The sequence below is a fragment of the Dunckerocampus dactyliophorus genome, chromosome 19 (assembly GCF_027744805.1).
Source record: "Dunckerocampus dactyliophorus isolate RoL2022-P2 chromosome 19, RoL_Ddac_1.1, whole genome shotgun sequence".
Classification (NCBI taxonomy): Eukaryota; Metazoa; Chordata; class Actinopteri; order Syngnathiformes; family Syngnathidae; genus Dunckerocampus; species Dunckerocampus dactyliophorus.
The window spans coordinates 14,677,606-14,699,208 of record NC_072837.1 but is presented as its reverse complement, the minus strand read 5'-3'; the positions used below and the strand labels follow the sequence as shown (position 1 = coordinate 14,699,208).

Below are 21,603 nucleotides of genomic sequence, written 5' to 3'. Positions count from 1 at the left end.
GCATCTTTTCTGCTATTTACCAAATAGCATTATTTTAGTGTTACTTAGGTTCAGGGATAATCTATTTTTTTTAATCAAACCACATTTTAAGTATAGTCATTTCATCTGTGATCATTTTTACTAGCCTTTGTGTGCTATCTTCAGAACAGAATGCGGTTGTGTCGTCTGCAAATAAGACTGGATTTTGGACTTTTGTGACATTACAGAATTACAGAAATGAAACCATTACCATATTAACGGCTATTTTTTGATTCTCTAAAAGCTATAATATTCCTCTCGCAGTTATTAAATGCATTTGAAATTCAGCTCTACATATCAAACTATTACAGCCATGCGTCCTGTCAAGGCATGTTCCTGCTGGAAAACGGTGAGTGAAGTGACGTGAGACAGCGTCGTGATATAGGTGAAAATGTGTAATATTAGCATGAGCTTTGCTCTTTGTTATTTTCCAAATATTTTAACTTTCTTCTTAAATAATCTTCATAATTATTATGTAATATTATGATTTTCTTCCCATATTATATAACTTTTTCCCCACCCTAATTTTCCAAAAATGACAGCTGTATTTTGTTTTGTTTAATTCTCATACTAAGACTTCAAAAAATTTTATTTTTCTTTAATATTTCAACGCTATGCCACTAAAATGACACAATTTTCCCTAATAATATTCTGAGTTTATTTTCGTAAAACTGAAAGTTTTTTTTCTCGTTGGGGTATTATTTTTTTCTCTTGAAATATTTTGACTCTACTGTTGTAAATTTACACCAGTTTTGTTCATTTCTGCTGTCCTCCCCCCCAGCTATTTCAATTTTCTTCCTGTACATTTTGTTCTCATAATTATTACTTTATCCCCATATTTTCACTTTATTCTCACTTTATTGCAGCCTTCCGCGACCCAAGTTTTCAAAAATTACAACCTTATTTGTTGTTTTGTTGGTTCTTCATAATATTACAGTATGGCTTTAAAAGGTATTTTTTTTAATATTCCAACTTTATTTTTCCTCAAAATATGACATTATTATTGCAAAATTAGGACTTTTTCTCGTCCTGATTTTTCCGTATTTGTCGTTGTATTGTTTTTTTGTAAGTTTTCTTCCAATTCGGTTTATACACGCTTGCCATCGTCCGCAGATAGCGCAGCCGTCAAGAGTGGAAGTGAAAGTTTGTCAACTTTCACTTGCAAACTTTCAAATGATGAAAAAAAAAAAGTCAAATTACCTTCGAAGCCAAGCAGAAAGATCAAAACACAGACTCTCAGCGCGAACATCCTCAGCGAGCGAGTTATTATTCTGTCAACAGCGATTTCCTCTTTGTAGTGACTTGAGAGCACGAAGCGACACCCGTCACTTCCATGTTTGCATCAGCGACACGATAAAGGAAGCATCTTTCACAAGGCTGGGGAGCTTACAATCTTGTCGATGGCAGCACAAATGTCTCAAACGGAAGTGGTGTGTGCGTGCGTCTTCAATCTGTTTTATGCTAGTAAAACGTTTCTTTCAGTGAACAAACATGGGTCCATGTTTACACACACGCATATTATTGATACTGTGACATTTATTGAGTGCCGTATTGAAATTTTGACAAATATGTCACGGTAGGATTCCCATAGCAATTTTAAAGCTAAAAGTCCAATTGTGATATTTTCCGAACTTGTTTTCTGTGAATGTGTTGAAGAAATATAATACGACGAGTCGATTTATCATATTTGACACATTATGAAAGCATTACAATTGCGAAATGGCTATAAAATGAGCTGTCATGGCAAAAAAGGAGCTTTTTTTTTAAATCCACTAGCTTACCTGACACGCCGCCATTTTGGGGAAGCTATGGCGTGCCACGCCAAAATGTTTCCCATACGTCACTTAGGGACTTGAAGCGGATAGGATATTTTACCACATTTAAAGTGTTCTTACAATGTTGCTGGCAGTACTTCCATGATGCTGTGGGACAGGAACTGGAATGATGCGACATGAAGACGTTCCACGTGAAGTCAGCTGACGTTTAATGACATCATCATCTGACAATGAGCCCAGTATTTCGGAAGCACGTTTTGCTATTCCCAACAGCAGAGTTGACAGGCAACAAATGGACAACAAATGTTTTTAAACGACAAACATTTCAACTACAGCGCTTCTAGACCAGGGGTGTCCAAACGTTTTTCCAGCGAGGGCCACATACTGAAAAATGAAAGGATACAAGCGCCATTTTGATAGTTTGCATCAAGGAAAAATAGCCTGCATCTCAACTTTGTGATACGGGTGGAAAAGTGCATTATTACTATGAACTTTGGTCTAATTTTGCATTTTTTCTGTGTCTTTTTTTTTTGTTTTGCATTTTCCAAATATTCAACTTTCTTCTAGTATTGTTTCGTCTCATAATTACGACTTTAATTCATATGTTTATACTTTTTTCCCCAACCGAATTTTCAACGTTATTCTTTATTTTGTTCCAACATATTTTCTTTAATATATACATTCTATGCTACTAAAATGACATTATTTTTCCTCATAATATTACGACTTCAGTCTCATAAAATTGTGACTTTTTTCTCCTTAGAAGATGACTTTTCTCTCATAATATTTTGGCTTTCTTGTAAAATTTTCTACCTATTTCAGGTTTCTTGTTCTAAATTTTCTTCTTGTAATTATGACTTTACTCCATCATATTATGACTTTTTCCCTGACCTAATTTTCCAAAAATTACACCCTTACTCTTATTTTTTTTCTTTCTCATATTATTACTTTAAAAAATGCAGATATTTTTTTCCTTTAATATTTCAACTCTATGCTACTAAAATGACATTTTGCCTCATATTACAGGTTTGTTCGCATACATTTGTGATATTTTATCGTTACGACTTTTTTGTTCGCATACATTTGTGATATTTTATCGTTACGACTTTTTTGGGGAGGAATTTTCCAACTCTTTCAACTTTCTTCTCGGAATTTTTTGACGTTATTCTTGTATTATAACTTGTTCCGTATCCTAATATTCAAAATATCACAACTTTATTTGTAGTTTTGTTTGTTTCTCATAACTTTACGTCTTTAAAAATATATTTAATATTTCCATTGTATGCTACTAAAATGATGTTATTTTCCTGTTATTCTCGTGAAATTAGGACATTTTCACGTTAGAGTTCAGCTTTTTTCTCTTAATATTTTGACTTTATTCTTTAATCACAGCTGCAATTTCCATTTTTGCTGTTGTTGTTTTTTTTTTTTTTTAAAGTTTTCTTGTTAAATTATATTTTCAGAATGTGCCACAATTTGAACACCCCTGTTCTAGCCCAGTCTACTTCCTGGACCTAGATAATTCATCATAAATAATAAGTTAGCAATATATTAGTTGTTAGTCATGGCGTTGCATTGCAGTAGGAATGCGCAGTGCCATTTTTGTTTAATTGAATTTACTTCTAATAATTCCAGTGCTATATTCCTATTTACTAACACGTTTCTTCACTTGTTTTAGTGGGAAAAAAACATGAATAAGAATGAACTTTTGCAAGTTAATCAATAAATTCTGCTTTCATACGTTCTACTAGTTTGATGTCACATGAAATAAGGGAATGTTAACATCTCATGTTCTTTCTTACTCTAAAATAATATAAAACGTATTTTTTACTAATATTAAAGTAGGATGGGGTGTATTTAAATATTCAGCAGAAACTTTGAAGACTCCGAGGTAAAAAAGAAAAAAAAAAGTCTGAAGTAACTTCTGCGTTCCTCTTTTCTGCATGACGTATTCGAGTGGCGCTTTATGTCACCACATGATGGCGCTCTCCACACAGGCGCCAGCACGCACACACATACACGCACGGCATGCAAGTTTACAGGTAGAAAAAGTTGTGCGCGTAGTAGTACATTGTTGACATCCAGACTACATGTTGGACTCACATGTTTTGCTCCAACACCAAAACAGGAGACTGAACCGGACCAGACCGGACCGGTGCCTCCCCCGTCTCCGTAGGACAAGTATATGTGTGTCCTTGATGAAAAGGATGGAAGCAATGCATTCAAGTAAACTCAGGAAAAGTCAGTGCCGACAGTTGGACTCCTTTGTCGGACCCGTTTAGAGGGAGGTCTCACGTGCGAAGCTGAGAGAAGGTTCTAGTTTGATGCCATTGGTCTTCTTCTCTGATGGACACTCAGTAGGAAGCTAAAAGACACAAAGAACAAATCCTACTTATTTTAATGTGAAAGTCAAATGGACGCCAATGATGGTGTGGGGGTTTTCCCTCCTGGACCAGAAAGGTGGCACCTAAGTTACATGGTAAACGTGAAAAAACGCATTAAGAACAGTGCGAGTGATAGCCACTAGATGGCGACAAAGCTCTTCCTCTGTGCCTTATCTCAACGATGACAATAGATTTTAAAGGGTGACTCTGCAAGATGGCGTCAAGGTGAAGCACAGATTTCATCCCAAGTGAACCACTAGAGACTCTCAACCTCAGGAGGAGGATGACGATGGAATGGCCTTCATCATTTAGAGGACAAGCTGAACAGGTGCCAGCAGAGAAAGAAAAAGACACAAAGGACCAGGATAATCCATCACGAGGACGTCCAAGCATCTTAAGGTCGTGTCCCGGGAGTGCTGGCGGGAATGTTCAGACAGACGCGACGGTGTCTGTGGCAGGACAGGAGGGGCGGAGACGCACAGAGAGGTGGGTGTGGCCTAATGACAGTGCTTACCGCCTGCAGATGTTTGACGTCCACGCTGATGTTCACGTTGTGTCTCTTCAATTCCGACTTGATGAAGCCTGAAAGCATCCACAAGGACACATGAGCGACCGTAAAGAGCTAACACACACACACACACACACACACTCGCGCACATGCATACACACTGTACCAGTGAGAACTAATCCCAGGAGGATCCAGACGCAGAGGAAGAGGTTTCCTGCCAGTGGGTCATAGTCTGTGGTCAGTTTGCCCTGGATCAGCGTGAAGACGATGCCAAATATCTACACACACACACACACACACACACGTTGAAAATCAACTTGCATATCATTTGTCATAGTGTGCTTCCAAGCCTTGCTTATATTAACGTTAAATCACCTGAGCGGAAGCGTTGAGGAGTCCTGACGACGTTCCCTCCGACTCCGGGTATGTGATCTCCACCCCGAACTCAAAGCCCACAGGAAGGTAGCCAGTCATGAAGAAGCTGAAGAGCAGCCGGAGGGAAAGAAGGACGTCAACAACAGTGCGACTGTTGCAGAATCAACACGGTTGTTGTTATTAAGAGCAACCACTACAAATAATCCGCACAGTCTGTCAGGTTCAACACCCCTATAGTGACATTTACGCTCACAATACCTCATACAGTAGACATAATAAGAGAAAAAAAAGACATAAATAAGAGTCATGCTCGTGTGTGTTGCTGTAAATGTGTTCCGGTGTTAGGGGAACTGAGTGGGGGGTGGAGGGGCGGACAGGAAGTGACGTCAGTGGTTCAGAGTCGAGTTTTCGTTTGGCATGGTAGCAAAAGTAGCCCGTGTTTTTATTAGGGATTTTTATTAGGGATTATTGTACCTGTTGCGAGATCATTCAAACCTGCAATAAAAGGCTGTTGTTCCGGCAATCATGTCTGGTGCTTGTGCATCTCACCAAACATTACAGTAACAGTACTGACACCTAGTGACCAGTCTGGAATACTACATATCATCACAATTTCTTTAAATGCGTCTTTTGTATGCCTTATATTTATATTATACTGCATTTAGGCATTCTTAGCCTTGAAAATACTCACTTGGGCAAAAGATACATAACATTTGCTGAAATATGCACATATTTTTTTACTAATAATAGGCCGTATCCAACCACAAAACAGCATTATTTAATCAAATGTGAAATTGACATGTCTGTGAAATTCCAAGCGTGACGCGGCGAGGGATCGTTGTGATTGGGTGTACTCTTGTCTAACGGAGCTACTGTGCTAATTTCCTTGTATATGTCTTGATTACCGTAGTTTCCGGTGTATAAGCCGCTACCTTTTTTTAAAACCTTGAACCCTGCGGCTTATACAGCGGAGCGGCTAATTTGTGGCTAAATTGTAATCTTGTGACATCTCCTTTACTTCAGAACTTCTACTAATTGTTTAAATACTGTGCCGCTCGCGAATCAGCGAGGAAATGGTAGCTCTTTCCTTGGCAGGAGCCAATCACAAGCTGCTCTCGTGTGTGTGTCGACCCACTGGAAAAACGCAGGAGGTCATTATATATAATATAACATAACAACATAACAGTCTGACTCACAGTGTCGTCTTACTAAGAAAACTGTACTAATAACACTTAACTCATCACACAGCAACTTAGCACTCAAAAGGTATAGCTCAGAAATATACAAACATGTACCAATACGAGTTAAAAAAGCAACTCTTTTAAAGTTTTCTCATAATGCATTGCGTCTGAGCAACTAATTAATTGGGGCGCTGCAATGATGCTAGCCTCCCTCTGTGCTCTAGGCTGCTGCTTGTCCTCCAGTGGAATGCTTTGCTCAAAGGAAGTGCATTATGGGAAAACTGTAAAATGTTGTTTTTTAAATTTAAACTTGTATTGTTACATGTTTGTATATTTCTGAGGTATACCTTTTGAGTGTTAAGTTGCTGTGTGATGAGTTTAATGCTTTTTGTACGATGACACTGTGAATCAGACTGTTACATTGAGTAATGACCTACTGCAATTTCCAATGGGTTGACAAGCTCGTTGTGAGTTTTTTCATGGCTCATGATTGGCTCTTGCTCTTGTTCTTGCCTCAATATGCTATTTAATGGCGTGGACACGTGCGGCTTACACACTGGTGCGGCTTATATATGTACAGTATAAATCTGTTTTTTACTCTTAAATTTAGTGGGTGCGGCTTGCACACAAGAATTTAGAGTACAGGTGCAGGTGAATACTGCCATGCTTATTTCGAAGGTTATTTTGCACTGAACAGGAAGTCACTGCTTGCATGCAGCAGTAACAACAACAATGGGGATGTCATGAGTTCTTCCACTTATACTGTTGCCAACATAGATGGTCACATCAGCTTGGTTTGTTTGCTGCCAAAGCAGTTCGTTCTGATCTCAGACTGGTAAGCGTTCGCCAAGTAGGTCATCATGACATACTGCAGCCTTGATCTACGCGTCTAGACACCACATACTTGTTTAATGGCTCAAACAGGGTGGGAACATCAAGCACCCAACCACGTTACAACACCAGTTTTGCAGGAAATCAAAAAAAGCTGAAAGGAACTTAGTCACCCCTAGAAAATACACAACTAGAATGCCAGTCAGGGTTCAGCATGAAAGATTTTCTAAAAAGATGACAAGGTTAGGAGGTGAGCGGTACCCGAGCATGCCGCCCGTGAAGAAGACCAGGTAGATGTTGTCCAGGTTCAGAGTGAAGGTGAAGACCACCATGCTCACAAAGGTCAAGCTGTTCACCAGCAGAGTCGTCATCCTGGGGGCGGAGCCACACAAGCACACGTCACTCGCTGTGTGTGTGTGTGTGTGTGTGTGCGTGTGTGTGTGTGTGTGTATGAGACCAACTTGTAGGTCTTGGTGTGATCCAGCCACAGTCCACAGAGGATGGAGCCCACCATGCCAGCCACCACCAGGGTCAGGCCAATCCTCCCAGCATTCAACTCTTGATCCTGAAGAACACAGACACTAACCAGCTCGTCACATGTTCTGTTAGCATGCGTGTGTGTGTGTGTGTGCGTGCAGAAGATGAGAGGTTTAAGGAGGGTCTGCTGAGAGACTTTTACAATGATATACAAAGTTGAGCAGCAGGAATGTGTGATAGCAGCGAGCAGAAATCTCTCTGATGACACAACTCATGCTCCAAACTGTCTTTCAGTCTTGAGGACTAAATTATCCATCTACAGAACAACATACTGTACATCATATGGCGTGTTTAGTCCTGTAAGGCACACAGTAAAGGATATTTGGGTCTTCCAAAGAAGACAAACTGGTTTTTGGAGTGTGATGACTTTAAAAAGCGTTATTCAAATCACTACAGAGCACAATGCATGTGCTAACAATGCAAATAAAAAGCTGACAGCGGACACTTTTTTTCTGGATGGACGAAAAGCTCTTTGTCTTAGCTATGATAGCGCCATGCTACTGTATTACGCTAACCACATGCTTGTTTATGATGCTAATAACAGCGTCAATGGTGTTTTTCCCTACCATAAAAAGGTTGCTGTGCCACCTTATTCAGCGTAACAATAGTATTTTGTTACCTTAACAACAAAGCATTTAGTCACTATTCACAATTCTGATAGCGTTCTCATGCATGCTAGACAATAACATTATCATTCGGTTCTTTCCCATGAGATAGCACATAGCATTTTGTTATTTGAACTACGATAACGACTAGTCCAGGGTGTACCCGCCTCTCGCCCGAAGACAGATGGGATAAGTTCCAGCATATCAACGACCCAAGTGAGGACAAGCGGTATAGAAAAAGGATGGAGGGAACTACGATAACAACAGCTTTTTGCTACTTCAGCCACAAAAATGATATCATCATGCTACTTTACCCACGCCAATAATATCATCTTGCATTATACCCATGATGATGAGGCTGCTATAGTACCTACCCATAATAATGATACCATCCTGCTACTTCACCCACGATAATGATACCATCATGTGATTTTAACCCATGATAATGATACCATCATGCAACTTTTCCTACGATATTGATGCCATCATGCTTCTTTACCCACGATAATGATACCATCATGCAACTTTACCAACGATAATAATACCATCATGCGACTTTACCCACGATAATGATACCATCATGCGACTTTACCCACGATAATGATACCATCATGCAACTTTACCAACGATTATAATACCATCATGCGACTTTACCCACGATAATGATGCCATCATGATTCTTTACCCAAAATAATGATACCGTCAAGTTTCTTCACCCATAGTAATGATATCAGCATGTGACTTTACCCAAGATGACACATCCTGCTACTTTACCTACGATATTGATGCCATCATGCTTCTTTACCCACAATAATGATACCATCATGCAACGTTACCACTTATAGTAATACCACCATGCAACTTTATCAACGGTAATGATGCTAATTTAGCCACAATAATGATACCATCATGTTTCTCTACCCACAATAATGATGCCATCATGCTAATTTATCCACAAGGATACCATCCTGCTACTTTACCTACGATATTGAGACACTGTCATGTTTCTTTTCCCACAATAATGATACCATCATGCAACTTTACCAACGACAATGATACCATCATGCTGCTTTACCCACGATAATGACACCATCATGCGACTTTACCCACAATGATACCATCATGCTACTTCACCCACAATAATGACACCATCAAGCGACTTTACCCATGATAACGATACCATCATGCGACTTTACCAACGACAATGATACCATCATGCAACTTTACCCATGATAACGATACCATCATGCGACTTTACCAACGGCAATGATACCATCATGCAACTTTACCCATGATAACGATACCATCATGCGACTTTACCAACGGCAATGATACCATCATGCTACTTTACCCATGATAACGATACCATTATGCGACTTTACCAACGACAATGATACCATCAGGCAACTTTACCCATGATAACGATACCATCATGCGACTTTACCAATGACAATGATACCATCATGCTACTTTACCCATGATAACGATACCATCATGCAACTTTACCAATGACAATGATACCATCATGCTACTTTACCCATGATAACGATACCGTCATGCGACTTTACCAATGACAATGATACCATCATGCTACTTTACCCATGATAACGATACCGTCATGCGACTTTACCAACGGCAATGATACCATCATGCTACTTTACCCATGATAACGATACCATCATGCGACTTTACCAACGACAATGATACCATCATGCAACTTTACCCATGATAACGATACCATCATGCGACTTTACCAACGGCAATGATACCATCATGCAACTTTACCCATGATAACGATACCATCATGCGACTTTACCAACGGCAATGATACCATCATGCTACTTTACCCATGATAACGATACCATTATGCGACTTTACCAACGACAATGATACCATCAGGCAACTTTACCCATGATAACGATACCATCATGCGACTTTACCAATGACAATGATACCATCATGCTACTTTACCCATGATAACGATACCATCATGCAACTTTACCAATGACAATGATACCATCATGCTACTTTACCCATGATAACGATACCGTCATGCGACTTTACCAATGACAATGATACCATCATGCTACTTTACCCATGATAACGATACCGTCATGCGACTTTACCAACGGCAATGATACCATCATGCTACTTTACCCATGATAACGATACCATCATGCGACTTTACCAACGACAATGATACCATCATGCAACTTTACCCATGATAACGATACCATCATGCGACTTTACCAATGACAATGATACCATCATGCAACTTTACCCATGATAACGATACCATCATGCGACTTTACCAACGACAATGATACCATCATGCAACTTTACCCATGATAACGATACCATCATGCGACTTTACCAACGGCAATGATACCATCATGCAACTTTACCCATGATAACGATACCATCATGCGACTTTACCAACGGCAATGATACCATCATGCTACTTTACCCATGATAACGATACCATTATGCGACTTTACCAACGACAATGATACCATCAGGCAACTTTACCCATGATAACGATACCATCATGCGACTTTACCAACGACAATGATACCATCATGCTACTTTACCCATGATAACGATACCATCATGCAACTTTACCAATGACAATGATACCATCATGCTACTTTACCCATGATAACGATACCGTCATGCGACTTTACCAATGACAATGATACCATCATGCTACTTTACCCATGATAACGATACCGTCATGCGACTTTACCAACGGCAATGATACCATCATGCTACTTTACCCATGATAACGATACCGTCATGCGACTTTACCAACGGCAATGATACCATCATGCTACTTTACCCATGATAACGATACCATCATGCGACTTTACCAACGACAATGATACCATCATGCAACTTTACCCATGATAACGATACCATCATGCGACTTTACCAACGGCAATGATACCATCATGCTACTTTACCCATGATAACGATACCATCATGCGACTTTACCAACGACAATGATACCATCATGCTACTTTACCCATGATAACGATACCGTCATGCGACTTTACCAATGACAATGATACCATCATGCTACTTTACCCATGATAACGATACCGTCATGCGACTTTACCAACGGCAATGATACCATCATGCTACTTTACCCATGATAACGATACCATCATGCGACTTTACCAACGACAATGATACCATCATGCAACTTTACCCATGATAACGATACCATCATGCGACTTTACCAATGACAATGATACCATCATGCTACTTTACCCATGATAACGATACCATCATGCGACTTTACCAACGGCAATGATACCATCATGCTACTTTACCCATGATAACGATACCATCATGCGACTTTATCAACGACAATGATACCATCATGCAACTTTACCCATGATAACGATACCATCATGCGACTTTACCAACGACAATGATACCATCATGCAACTTTACCCATGATAACGATACCATCATGCGACTTTACCAACGACAATGATACCATCATGCAACTTTACCCATGATAACGATACCATCATGCAACTTTACCAATGACAATGATACCATCATGCTACTTTACCCATGATAACGATACCATCATGCGACTTTACCAACGGCAATGATACCATCATGCTACTTTACCCATGATAACGATACCATCATGCGACTTTACCAATGACAATGATACCATCATGCAACTTTACCCATGATAACGATACCATCATGCGACTTTACCAACGACAATGCTACCATCATGCAACTTTACCAACGACAATGATACCATCATGCTACTTTACCCATGATAACTATACCATCATGCGACTTTACCAACGACAATGATACCATCATGCTACTTTACCCATGATAACGATACCATCATGCGACTTTGCCAATGACAATGATACCGTCCTGCTACTTCACCCACAATTCTATACTACCCAATTCTCTACTAGTTCATACTATTTTTCTACAACCTATTTGTGGCGGTGGAATGCGGCTGGAGATGACACCATCATCTAATTTGCATTTTTAATTTTTATGGGACGCTGTGGGAGACAAAAAAGTGAGAAAAAAAATGAAAAGTAAAACAAATATGTTTAGAAATGCGAATGCGTGTGTGTGCTTTTTTTTTTTTTAAGTTACACACGACACAGAGACGGACTGAGGGGGGTTCGGGCACAGCAACACCGGCTGCTCGTTGAGAAGAGCGATGTGTGCTTTCATGTTAGCACCTCCAAGAGTGTTCAGACCAGAAAAATTCAAAAACAGCCACACTGATCCCTCCTGCAAGACCAGGCGCGTATGAGTTGTGGTAAGAAACAGAGTTACGATATCATCCACTGTACGGAGTTGGAACAACAGGCTACAATCACAGACAGTCCAGTTTCAATGTGTTTATGAGAGGTCGCGCCAAATCGATTTGCAGCTGGTGAATAAATATGAGTGTGTGGACGATGCTAAGAATAGTTATTTACCTTATAGCAGAACATGATCATCTGGTTGAGGATTGTTGACACCGAGTAGAAGGAGCCCGTGGTTATGCCTGCACAAGCAATAATAATCATAATAATGACAATCACTTTTTCGTCTGTTGATCCAAACGCTATAAGCATAAACCACAGTTAGCGTGTGTGTTTGAGGAGCCTTGTGCTAACTGCTACACTGTGTCAACACAAGCTGCCAAGTAGGACGAACGTCAGGCAAGGTGGTTACATTTTGCTCACGAAACTCTTAGCTAACAGGACGACGCACACAAACTGCATAAACTTTGAAGAAGCGGGTGGCAGCCAGAGAAAAGGCCGTCATGTTTTGGCACAGATCAAGATAAAGGTGCCCTCAGGAAGCAAACAAGCATTTGCAAATTCCAGATTGCTTCTCATCCGCAGTAAGATTCAAACTTTTGACCTTCCTCTCCCAAAGTGGAAAAACAACACTAGGCCCCAGCGAGAATTGAACTCGCGACCCCTGGTTTACAAGACCAGTGCTCTAACCTCTGAGCTATGAGGCCTTGGAAGTAACTTACAGTTTGCATGTGTGGCTACAAGGTGCTCTCAGGTGACTCACCGTAGCTGACGAGCAGCAGGATGAAGGCTTTGTTCTTCATCAGGGTGACGATGGAGCGCTTGTAGGAGTAGTCCTCAGGGGGGGCGTCGGGTAGGACAGCCTGGGCCTGACTGGGCGGCAGGGGCGGCCGGTCCTTCATGACTGCACGACACAGACCAACAAACAGAAGTTGACCTTTTCATGGGCCGTTTACTGTAATTCCACTCAGAAGACATGTCATGTGACATCTCTTTCTTGCTGTGTAAAAACCTCATAAGCTGTTATGTGGCGCCCACAAGCATCACACACACCAACAGCAACAAACCACGACGTTCACAACACACAAAAGCGTGGTCTTACAGCCAAGCAGGAAGTGCAAATTTGAAAACACTATAAGATGGTTGCTTTGGCCACACACACACGCACACAGTGGATGGATGTTATTTTGATTATAAAGTGACAAAACAGGACTAGCAACATGTCTTCACTGTATGTTGATGTAAACACACACAGCTTGCTGAAGTACGACACACGGCGTCAACTTTTGATTGTATGCCACCTCCTACGATGTGCCCTGTGTGTGTGTGTGTGTGTGCGTGTGCGTGTATACCTATCAGTGTGAGAACAAAGAGTGCTGTGGAGACGGCGGCAGTGCCGTAGAACATGATCCGGATGTTATGAGCTGTCAGCTCGTCGTCTTCAGGTGTGTTGGGAACCAAAACGGGAGGCAACAAGAAGCCGATCGCCACCCCCAACTGTGAAATATACACACACACACACACACACACACACACAGTGAGTGTCTACATGTCAGAGCTTGTTTTTGTTACAAAAGATTCCAATAACAATACACCACGCCTATGCTTTTATTACGTTTGCCGACAGTTGAGATGTCACTTCCTGTCTACAGTATATGTATGAAATCCATCACAGCTTCACTCGTCTGTGTGTACATTTAAGACTGTACTAATACTACAGTAGTAAAGTTATAGTATCGTTGGACTATTAACTGTACTGTAGGCTGTGTCTGGTGTTAACAGTTACAGGTCAGTTGCATTGTATTTTGAAACCAGACCAACAGTGTCAGTAGTCCGGTACACTCCCTAAACAAACACTGGTGATGGGGTCACTTACCTGGTTTCCCAGTACGGCGGTGGCACAGGCGGTGGAGACCTCTTTGGGTCCGAACCACACGGAGGCGACGCGTGAGGGCAGGCCGAGGATGAAGATCTGCGCCACGGAGCAGATGATCTGGGCCACCATGGTGACGGCGAAGAGGTCGCGACCCACGCTGGCGCACTTGAGCCAGGCGCCGGCGCAGTTGAGGCCCGCCCCCAGCACGGCCGTGAGGCGCAGACCCCGGCGGTCCAGCAGCCAGGTGGCCGGGAAGATGAGAGGCACATAGGCCAGCATGTAGACGATGGACAGCCAGTCGATCTTGGCGTTGCTCACCTGGTAGAAGCGCGTAAACACGTTCGTGATGATGCTGTACTGGATCCACTGGAAGGCGTTGACCAGCGAGTACAGGCTGAATACGGCCAGAACCACGAAGCGGCTCCAGTAGAGCTTTGTCTCCAGACGCCCCCCGTCCTCCAGCTCCTCCTCTCCTCCATCTTTTGCTCCTTCTCCTCCCTCTATTCCGTCAGGCAGCATCGCCGCGCTTTCATCCGCCTCCTCCTGCACCTCCTTGTCCAGCCCAGTCTCACCGGTATCGGCTGGGAGGCTGTCTTGGACCGCTCCCTCTCGTGGCTTCCTGTCCACGGTGATGCGTTCAGGTGAGGCGTCCGCGCGCACATGCTCCTGCACCAGCTCCCCCGCCACCATGGCGCGTTTTTTTAAATTGTCGTGCTTCTTTGTTGGTTTAAAAGTCACCAGAACGCCTCCATAAGAGCGAGCGAAGAAGAAGCCAACATTGCTACTCGCGAGCAGACATGTTCCCTCAGGAACCGGCCCGCCTTTAATCCTTTGTTGGAGGAGGATGGCCCCACGCTGCGTCAACCAATAGCAGAGCAGCAGTTATTACTCACCATCATGCTGCAATCTCAAACACACAATATATTGCATCCTTGTCAAAACCCTGCTTGGAAATGCAAAACAAAACCAACAACATTTTCACGAGAAAGGGTCAAATCTACAGCACATTTTTATTCTGTTACGAGCGACCGTCAATTCACACCTTTTATTTTGAAATCATCCCGTCACTTTCGTTTCCGCATTCGACTCTAGCGCTGGTTAAGTGGCCTGAATGCCATGCAATGTCAGAGAGGTATCGAACAAAGGTTTTAATGATTAAAGTTGATTAATTATTATGTGCTTGTATCACACTGGGAAGGGTTTCTAACATTTTAACCGATCATGTAACAAAATAAGGAAACCAAAATATTAGAAACAGCTCTCAGGAGCATACAGTACGTCTGTACCGCCACAACAACATAAAAGCAAAAAATAAATGCACAACATGTGCAAGTGTACCTAATGAAGTGGTCAGTCTCCTGTCCTGTGCACGTACAAGGTCCCTGAATACACCAGGAAGAGGAGTACAGCAAAGCATATTATCATAGTGCAGAAACCAGTAGAATGACATGCTTGACATACTGTATCTGCGCTTTATTTCAAAGTAGCTCGTCCATATGCCGCCATCATTATCTGCGCTAATCCTAATCATCTTGGAGCTTCCCAGTCTGAGCAAGAATGGCCTCTGAGGCCTTAAAAGTCCTCCAGCTGACCACATGACAAGGAAGTAAAGAAAATAATAGGAAGACATCCTCTAAAAGTACAAACATTTGGAAAGTTATGCTTTAAAGTGATACAAGCTTTCTTTCTGTCAGCAGAGTGGGCCATCCTTCCTAACTCCAAAAATCTTTGGGGTGCACCATCTCAGATTTCTCCTCAGATTTCATGTTGCCACGGCAACCCTCGCATCGCATACCATCCGCAGCAGGTGAGGCCGAGAAACAAACAAGAGACAAAAACAAACAAGGAGACTAAAGGAAACATGCCTGGATCCAAAGCGGAGCCTCTCCTGGAAGTCAACCAGCGGCGGGAGACCTGGTGTCAGGTGGAGTCGGACCCCCGCCGCTCCTGGGAAAGACCAGAGAGGAAACATTACCGGGCGCACCTGCAGTCCAGCCCGGTTCTCCTCGCCGTCATGAGCGGCGGGCCACGACGGGGGATGGCCTGCAGGGGGTGGCCGCCTCGCGCTAACCTCCCTCAGAGGCGCCATTTTGAAGAAAGCTGTGAGTATTACCTTCCCAAAAATCACAAAACACCTTGAGAAAAGGACTGGGGAGTTCCAGAATATCTCTATTCTTGCCACGATCACTGTAAATAGACTTGTTAGCAGCGTTGCACAGAAAATACACAAGTAATTTGTCAAGGGGTGCTGAATGGAGGGAAGAAGCCATTAAGATTTGGTGAGGATCTGGATAAAAGACCATCTGATGGGATCAATGGAAGCGTACACCCTACACAATCATAATGGCACTGCCCATCTGTGCATCATCCTCCATTACGCAGGAAGTAGTCCGCTAGCTAACAAACACGATCGTCCCTCGCCACTTTGCACTTCAAATTTCACGGCTTCACTCTATCACGGTGTTTCAAAAATATATATTAATTATTAAATCATGCTTTTTCATTACTGAATATGGCCTATTATTACTTGAAGTATATGCATATTTAAGCAAACCTTACATATTTTTTGCCTAAATTAAGCATTTTTGAGAATTAAAATGGCCATATGAACTAAAATGCAAATACACTAGGTCCCCAACTTACGAACACAACTGGTTCCAGATTAACGTTCTTATGTTGAATTGTTCTTAAGTAGGGGAAAAGGTAATATTACCAATGATATAGGTACTACATGTACGTGTATACATATACAGTATATGTGTATTATGTAAATATAAGTTTGGATGCAGTAGTAATATTAAACGAGGATAATTAATGAAAAAAACAATAATAAAAGTGATATAATAATACGTAATGATAAATGTTATTTACCTTTGAAGAGGAGTGGTCGAGCATACGTCGTCGTGGTGGAGTTGGAGTTATTGAAAAAAAGGACAAATGGTCGTCGTCGTTAGACTCTTCTAAAAGAGGTAGTGCTCTGTGGGTGGTGTAGAATTAAGCAGGCCTATTAACTCTTCATAAACTTTAATCACACGTTCTGTCCAGGTTGTATAATTTAGCTTTCCATTTAGCAGTGTCTAACGCCCTCTGTTGGTCCCATTGGCTAACGCTTCCTCTGTTGGTCCCATTGGCAGTGTCACAGTGCCCTCTACTGGTCAAGCATGTACAGTAGCAGTATAAATACTGATTGAGCGACTACAAGGCAAAATAAAATAAAATATAGACCAGTCGGCTTGTGTTCGTATCCCCGAATGTTCGCTAGTCGGGTGTTCGTAAGTTGGGGACCTAGTGTATAAGGCATTCAAAGACACTAAAGGTATGAAGTACTCTACACTAGTCACTAGGTGTCAGTAATGTTACTGTAATGTTCGGTGAAACACACAAGCACCAGACTTGATCGGCGGAACAACAGGCTTTTATTGCAGGTTTGAATGATGAAAACAGGCACAATAATCACGACTGAAAAGCCGAAATAAAAAAACGGGCTACTTTTGCGGCCGTTACCCACGCCAAGCTGAAACTCTCAACTCTCAAACCACTGACGTCAATTTCTGTCAGCCTTTCACGCAGCTCCTCTAGGAAAACATGTATAGCAACACACAGCACACGTCTTATTTATGTCTTATTTTCTCTTATTATGTCTACTATATAGTGCGTAATAGGAGTGTAAAGGTGTGTAAAGGAGTGTTGTTTAATGTCTAGAGGGCTCTAATAATGTTAATAACAATATTTACAGTAGATGGGCATAAACAGGTTTTTAATGCTCAAACTACAAAAATATTTGCTTTTAACTAAAAAAAAATCCTACTTCTCGGTAGTTCACTTACCCAAACAAACCGCTTTAAACGAGCGATTACCGTGTACGTTTTCACTTTTGTCAACACGTTGGCCTTGGCAGAGCCTGCAGCCTACAGAGAGACATTCTAGTTATAAATGCTCATTGTAGCATCAATAAACCACTCATTTCACGCTGACTTTGAGAACGTTCAGCATCGCGCCGACACATACCGTGCTATGAATGTGACTTGAATCACTACGCCGTCTCTTCCAGATGATTCCCAGCTGGCGTGGACCACTGCGGACTGTCAGCATCAGAACGGCGGATGAACTTTGACACACCAATGTTTTGAGGCCACAGCGTGTGTTCATTTTCTCTCATTTCACACGCCGCCTGCCACCACACTGATCCCTTACAACAACATTCAACTTGGCTACATTCCTCCACAAACAATGTGTGCGTGTGTATGTGTGTGTGAGAGAGACTTACTGCCATCATTAACTTTTCTTAACAAGGACGATTAGAGGGCGAATTTAAGACGTGCCTCACGGCACATGACTCATCCGTTCATGTCGAGTACTGTAAAGTATTACATAAAAAAGGTAGTACTTCAGAAGTCCAAGTCATCATCAGATGAAGGTACGAAAGCTGACGTTGATCCTCAGCTGACTAACATGAGTGCAGATTAAAGGTGATTAACCAAATATAAAATAGATTTCCATCATAATTTACATGGCATTAACACCATCATGTAACACCGTCTGCTCCCTTGTGTGTTGGTGACACTCACACAAAAGCGGAATAAAAACACACTCTGACGTTGGCTGTGTTGTCACTAAATAAACTGACCACGCGGGATTAGGAAAGCCTATTCACTGTTGGAATGCTGATGAGAGGGGCAAGCTAAAATGAAAAGAAAGATAAATTGTTTACATTTTAAGAGCTTAAGTAACAACAGCACTGGTTTTAAATGACTAAAGAAGGTGGCTGAGGTCCAAGGTCACATTTCTGTGTGCATGTTTATGGTCAGCTCTCTGAAGTAAAAACCAGCAGGATGGAGCTTCACTGTAATGTAGAAATATTCAACAACATTCTTTCATCGCCTCCAGGGGCCTCCGACACACACACACACACACACATACATACCACCACACTGGTTAAAAAAAAAAAAAACAGTCTACAATAAAATTGCCAAATATACTAACTTTCTAGCAGATGAAATTACAAAATAAAGCATTGATAATTATTACTTAATTTTTTTCTTGTCATCATATAAATGGTAAACTACGCAATTATTAGGTTGCTTCAGTTAAAATTTTGTTTTCTGCCTGAGGCAACTATTGCTTCAACTGTTGTTTCTGCAAGACAAGCTGACTGCACAACGCTCCTGTCCGGTAGGTGGCGGTAATGAACATGTCAAACCCATTAAAGAAAAAGAAGAAACCAGGAAGTAGTCATCAAAACAAACCAAAACAAAAGGCGGCAAAATGGATCCCGTCGACGGAAAAGACTTACTCGCCAGTGAAATTAATCAAGAATACAGAGTGCAACTTACGTCTAAAAAACATGCCATAGAGCAGATGAAAAGGTACAAGGTAATTTTAAACAAAGCTCTAGATGGACAGCCGGGAATTGATGAGGAAACAAAGCGAGTTTTACTTCAGGAGCTGCTGGCGGTGAGTTTGAGGAACGTTAACTCGTAAATTTCAGTATGCAAATTCGACAGACTTACTTGTTTACAACATCAATAACGTTGTAAACATTTACGGTGTGTTCTAAAGAAGAGAATGATACGGCTTCGCGTAAACCGTATCGCCTTTTACCCGGATGTTGTTATACCGCGAACCTCTCGGAACCCATGTCACGACAACACACCTACGGCCTCTGAAACCACTCCAACTTGATTTATAATGCCTCAAATTACATAACATATAAATACACTGTGTTTTGTGTACTTTTAAGGCATTTAATTTTATAGAAACAATCCCGCTCTGGATATCAAAGCACAATCATTCTTATGATGACCTAAGAGTCGTTATGTGTTGTGTTCATGTATGTGTTGCCGTGAAAGGTGTGTTCCCGGGTTGGGGGAGCTGAGAGAGGACGGACAGGAAGTGATGTGGTTAAGGAGTCCTAAGTTGGAAGTTTAGTTTGGCGGGGGTTATAGCCGCAACAGTAGCCCGTGTTAGAAATGATTGAGCTGTTGTGATGACTGCGTTGCTGCAACAAACGGCAGTCTGGTGCGTGTGGCGCGCATAGAGTGTTACAGTATTATTTGTCTCACTTCTTTATGAACAGAACTTTGAATCTGCCGTCCAGCAAAACGTGTTAGTGAATGGACAGACGTGGGAGGACGCCCCGGATGTAGATGGTAATTAAAAACAATAAAACATTACATTGGGAATCGGTGCACTTCATTCTGAGTGAGTTGAGAGCATTTAACCTTCCTCTCATGTCAGCTGAGGAGGAGGGAGACGACTGGGAAAGCCAGCTGGATGACGCAATCGTTGAGACGGCGAGGAGAAGAGGCACGTACCCCCGACGCATCCTGCCTCATGTGGTCCAGGCCCTTAAGGCTGAGCGCAAACTCCTGGTGGGTTTCGCTGTCATCTCGCACTATTTATTGAACCGCTTTGGGCGGTCACAACACAAGCGCTCCGAAAACTTCTTAAAGTGTCACCATTTATGCACAGGACCTTTATGAAGAACCAGTCACAGCTCCGAAGGTTGTCACAGACCCTCAAACAGGTAATTACACTTATACACACACAACACAAATCCACGTCTTGTAATTCATCTGTTTCAGCGTTTTCCACACAACTGCAGTGTATTTGTGGCAGGCTGCTTAAGTTAAAGCAATTTGATGTAACAATGCTCGCGTGTATGTTTGGTCAGAGAACTTCATGAAGGATTTGTCAGCTGCAGCACCTGGACTGGTGAAGCAGGCCAGGCAGGTCATCAAGGTACAACACACACACACACACAGGATGAAGATGAAGAGTGATGAAGATGTTTTTTTGTGCGTGTCCAGTCCATCTGCACTCTGCAGCAGCAGGCTGAAGGTCTGTTTGAGGTGGTCAACATGAAGCCCAGTCAGACCTGTCTCCAGGTGGACAACGAAGTGTTCGGCGGCAGTGGCTTAGCAGCAGAAGTCCCGCCCCCTTCACTGAACGGACCCCCGACGACCAGGCAGCCGGTCAAGAGAGTGGCGGAGGACGCGGCGGCCGCAGACGCCTACGTGCCCATCAAACATAAATATGACGGAGAAGCACAGTGACGCCACTTGATTAAGGCGGGATGGAAGCGTCCAATGAGGATGGAAGAAGCTTTTTCTCAGCACACCATCACGTGTCACAGCGGGCACACCTTCAAAACACTTTTACTTCTAAATATTTGCACAAGCATGATGCTAAATGTAAATAAAAGCAATT

General features: G+C 42.1%; 3 protein-coding genes and 1 non-coding gene across 6 annotated transcripts in view; 1 reads left to right on the top strand and 3 right to left on the bottom strand.

Moving 5' to 3' along the window:
* LOC129171851 (uncharacterized) overlaps positions 1–2,015 on the bottom strand; it is a 14,260-nt gene extending 12,245 nt beyond the window's left edge. Inside the window, exon 1 of one of the 2 annotated variants that reach the window (XM_054760894.1) lies at positions 1,914–2,015. In XM_054760894.1, the coding sequence (XP_054616869.1) occupies positions 1,914–1,971 (58 nt within the window). In that variant the 5' untranslated portion in view covers positions 1,972–2,015. Of the gene's footprint in view, positions 1–1,218; positions 1,779–1,913 lie in introns of those variants that run through there. The other variant, XM_054760895.1, reaches the window with a different exon arrangement.
* Positions 1,971–15,243, bottom strand: flvcr1 (FLVCR heme transporter 1). The gene is made up of 10 exons (XM_054760891.1): positions 14,395–15,243; positions 13,871–14,015; positions 13,282–13,422; positions 12,693–12,760; positions 7,534–7,637; positions 7,334–7,444; positions 5,061–5,166; positions 4,852–4,963; positions 4,692–4,759; positions 1,971–4,158 (listed from the first exon to the last, which is right to left on the bottom strand). Exons 1-10 carry the CDS (start codon positions 15,082–15,084, stop codon positions 4,072–4,074), a joined length of 1,632 nt encoding a protein of 543 aa, XP_054616866.1. The 5' UTR covers positions 15,085–15,243; the 3' UTR covers positions 1,971–4,071.
* Positions 13,153–13,225, bottom strand: trnat-ugu (transfer RNA threonine (anticodon UGU)). The gene has a single exon. It is a non-coding gene; the product is annotated as a tRNA-Thr (tRNA).
* On the top strand, positions 14,494–21,603 carry nsl1 (NSL1 component of MIS12 kinetochore complex). 2 transcript variants are annotated; one of them, XM_054760896.1, is made up of 9 exons: positions 14,494–15,035; positions 16,092–16,201; positions 16,272–16,496; positions 18,446–19,848; positions 20,471–20,543; positions 20,632–20,765; positions 20,866–20,920; positions 21,068–21,135; positions 21,204–21,603. In XM_054760896.1, exons 4-9 carry the CDS (start codon positions 19,660–19,662, stop codon positions 21,447–21,449), a joined length of 765 nt encoding a protein of 254 aa, XP_054616871.1. In that variant the 5' UTR covers positions 14,494–15,035; positions 16,092–16,201; positions 16,272–16,496; positions 18,446–19,659; the 3' UTR covers positions 21,450–21,603. The 2 variants fall into 2 exon arrangements, with proteins under 2 accessions (XP_054616871.1, XP_054616873.1); XM_054760898.1 differs by lacking the exons at positions 14,494–15,035; positions 16,092–16,201; positions 16,272–16,496 and having other exon boundaries at positions 18,429–19,848.

What these genes read in the sequence shown, in the direction of transcription:
- flvcr1 (XM_054760891.1), bottom strand. Translation starts at nt 15,084, where the DNA reads ATGGTGGCGGGGGAGCTGGTGCAGGAGCATGTGCGCGCGGACGCCTCA. An exon ending in TTCACGGGCGGCATGCTCGG is followed by an intron (nt 5,167 to 7,333) that starts GTACCGCTCACC and finishes GCTGCTCTTCAG; the next exon opens with CTTCTTCATGACTGGCTACC. An exon ending in ACGTCAAACATCTGCAGGCG is followed by an intron (nt 4,159 to 4,691) that starts GTAAGCACTGTC and finishes TGTGTCTTTTAG; the next exon opens with CTTCCTACTGAGTGTCCATC.
- nsl1 (XM_054760896.1), top strand. Translation starts at nt 19,660, where the DNA reads ATGGATCCCGTCGACGGAAAAGACTTACTCGCCAGTGAAATTAATCAA. An exon ending in TGTCACAGACCCTCAAACAG is followed by an intron (nt 20,921 to 21,067) that starts GTAATTACACTT and finishes ATGTTTGGTCAG; the next exon opens with AGAACTTCATGAAGGATTTG. An exon ending in AGGCCAGGCAGGTCATCAAG is followed by an intron (nt 21,136 to 21,203) that starts GTACAACACACA and finishes GTGCGTGTCCAG; the next exon opens with TCCATCTGCACTCTGCAGCA.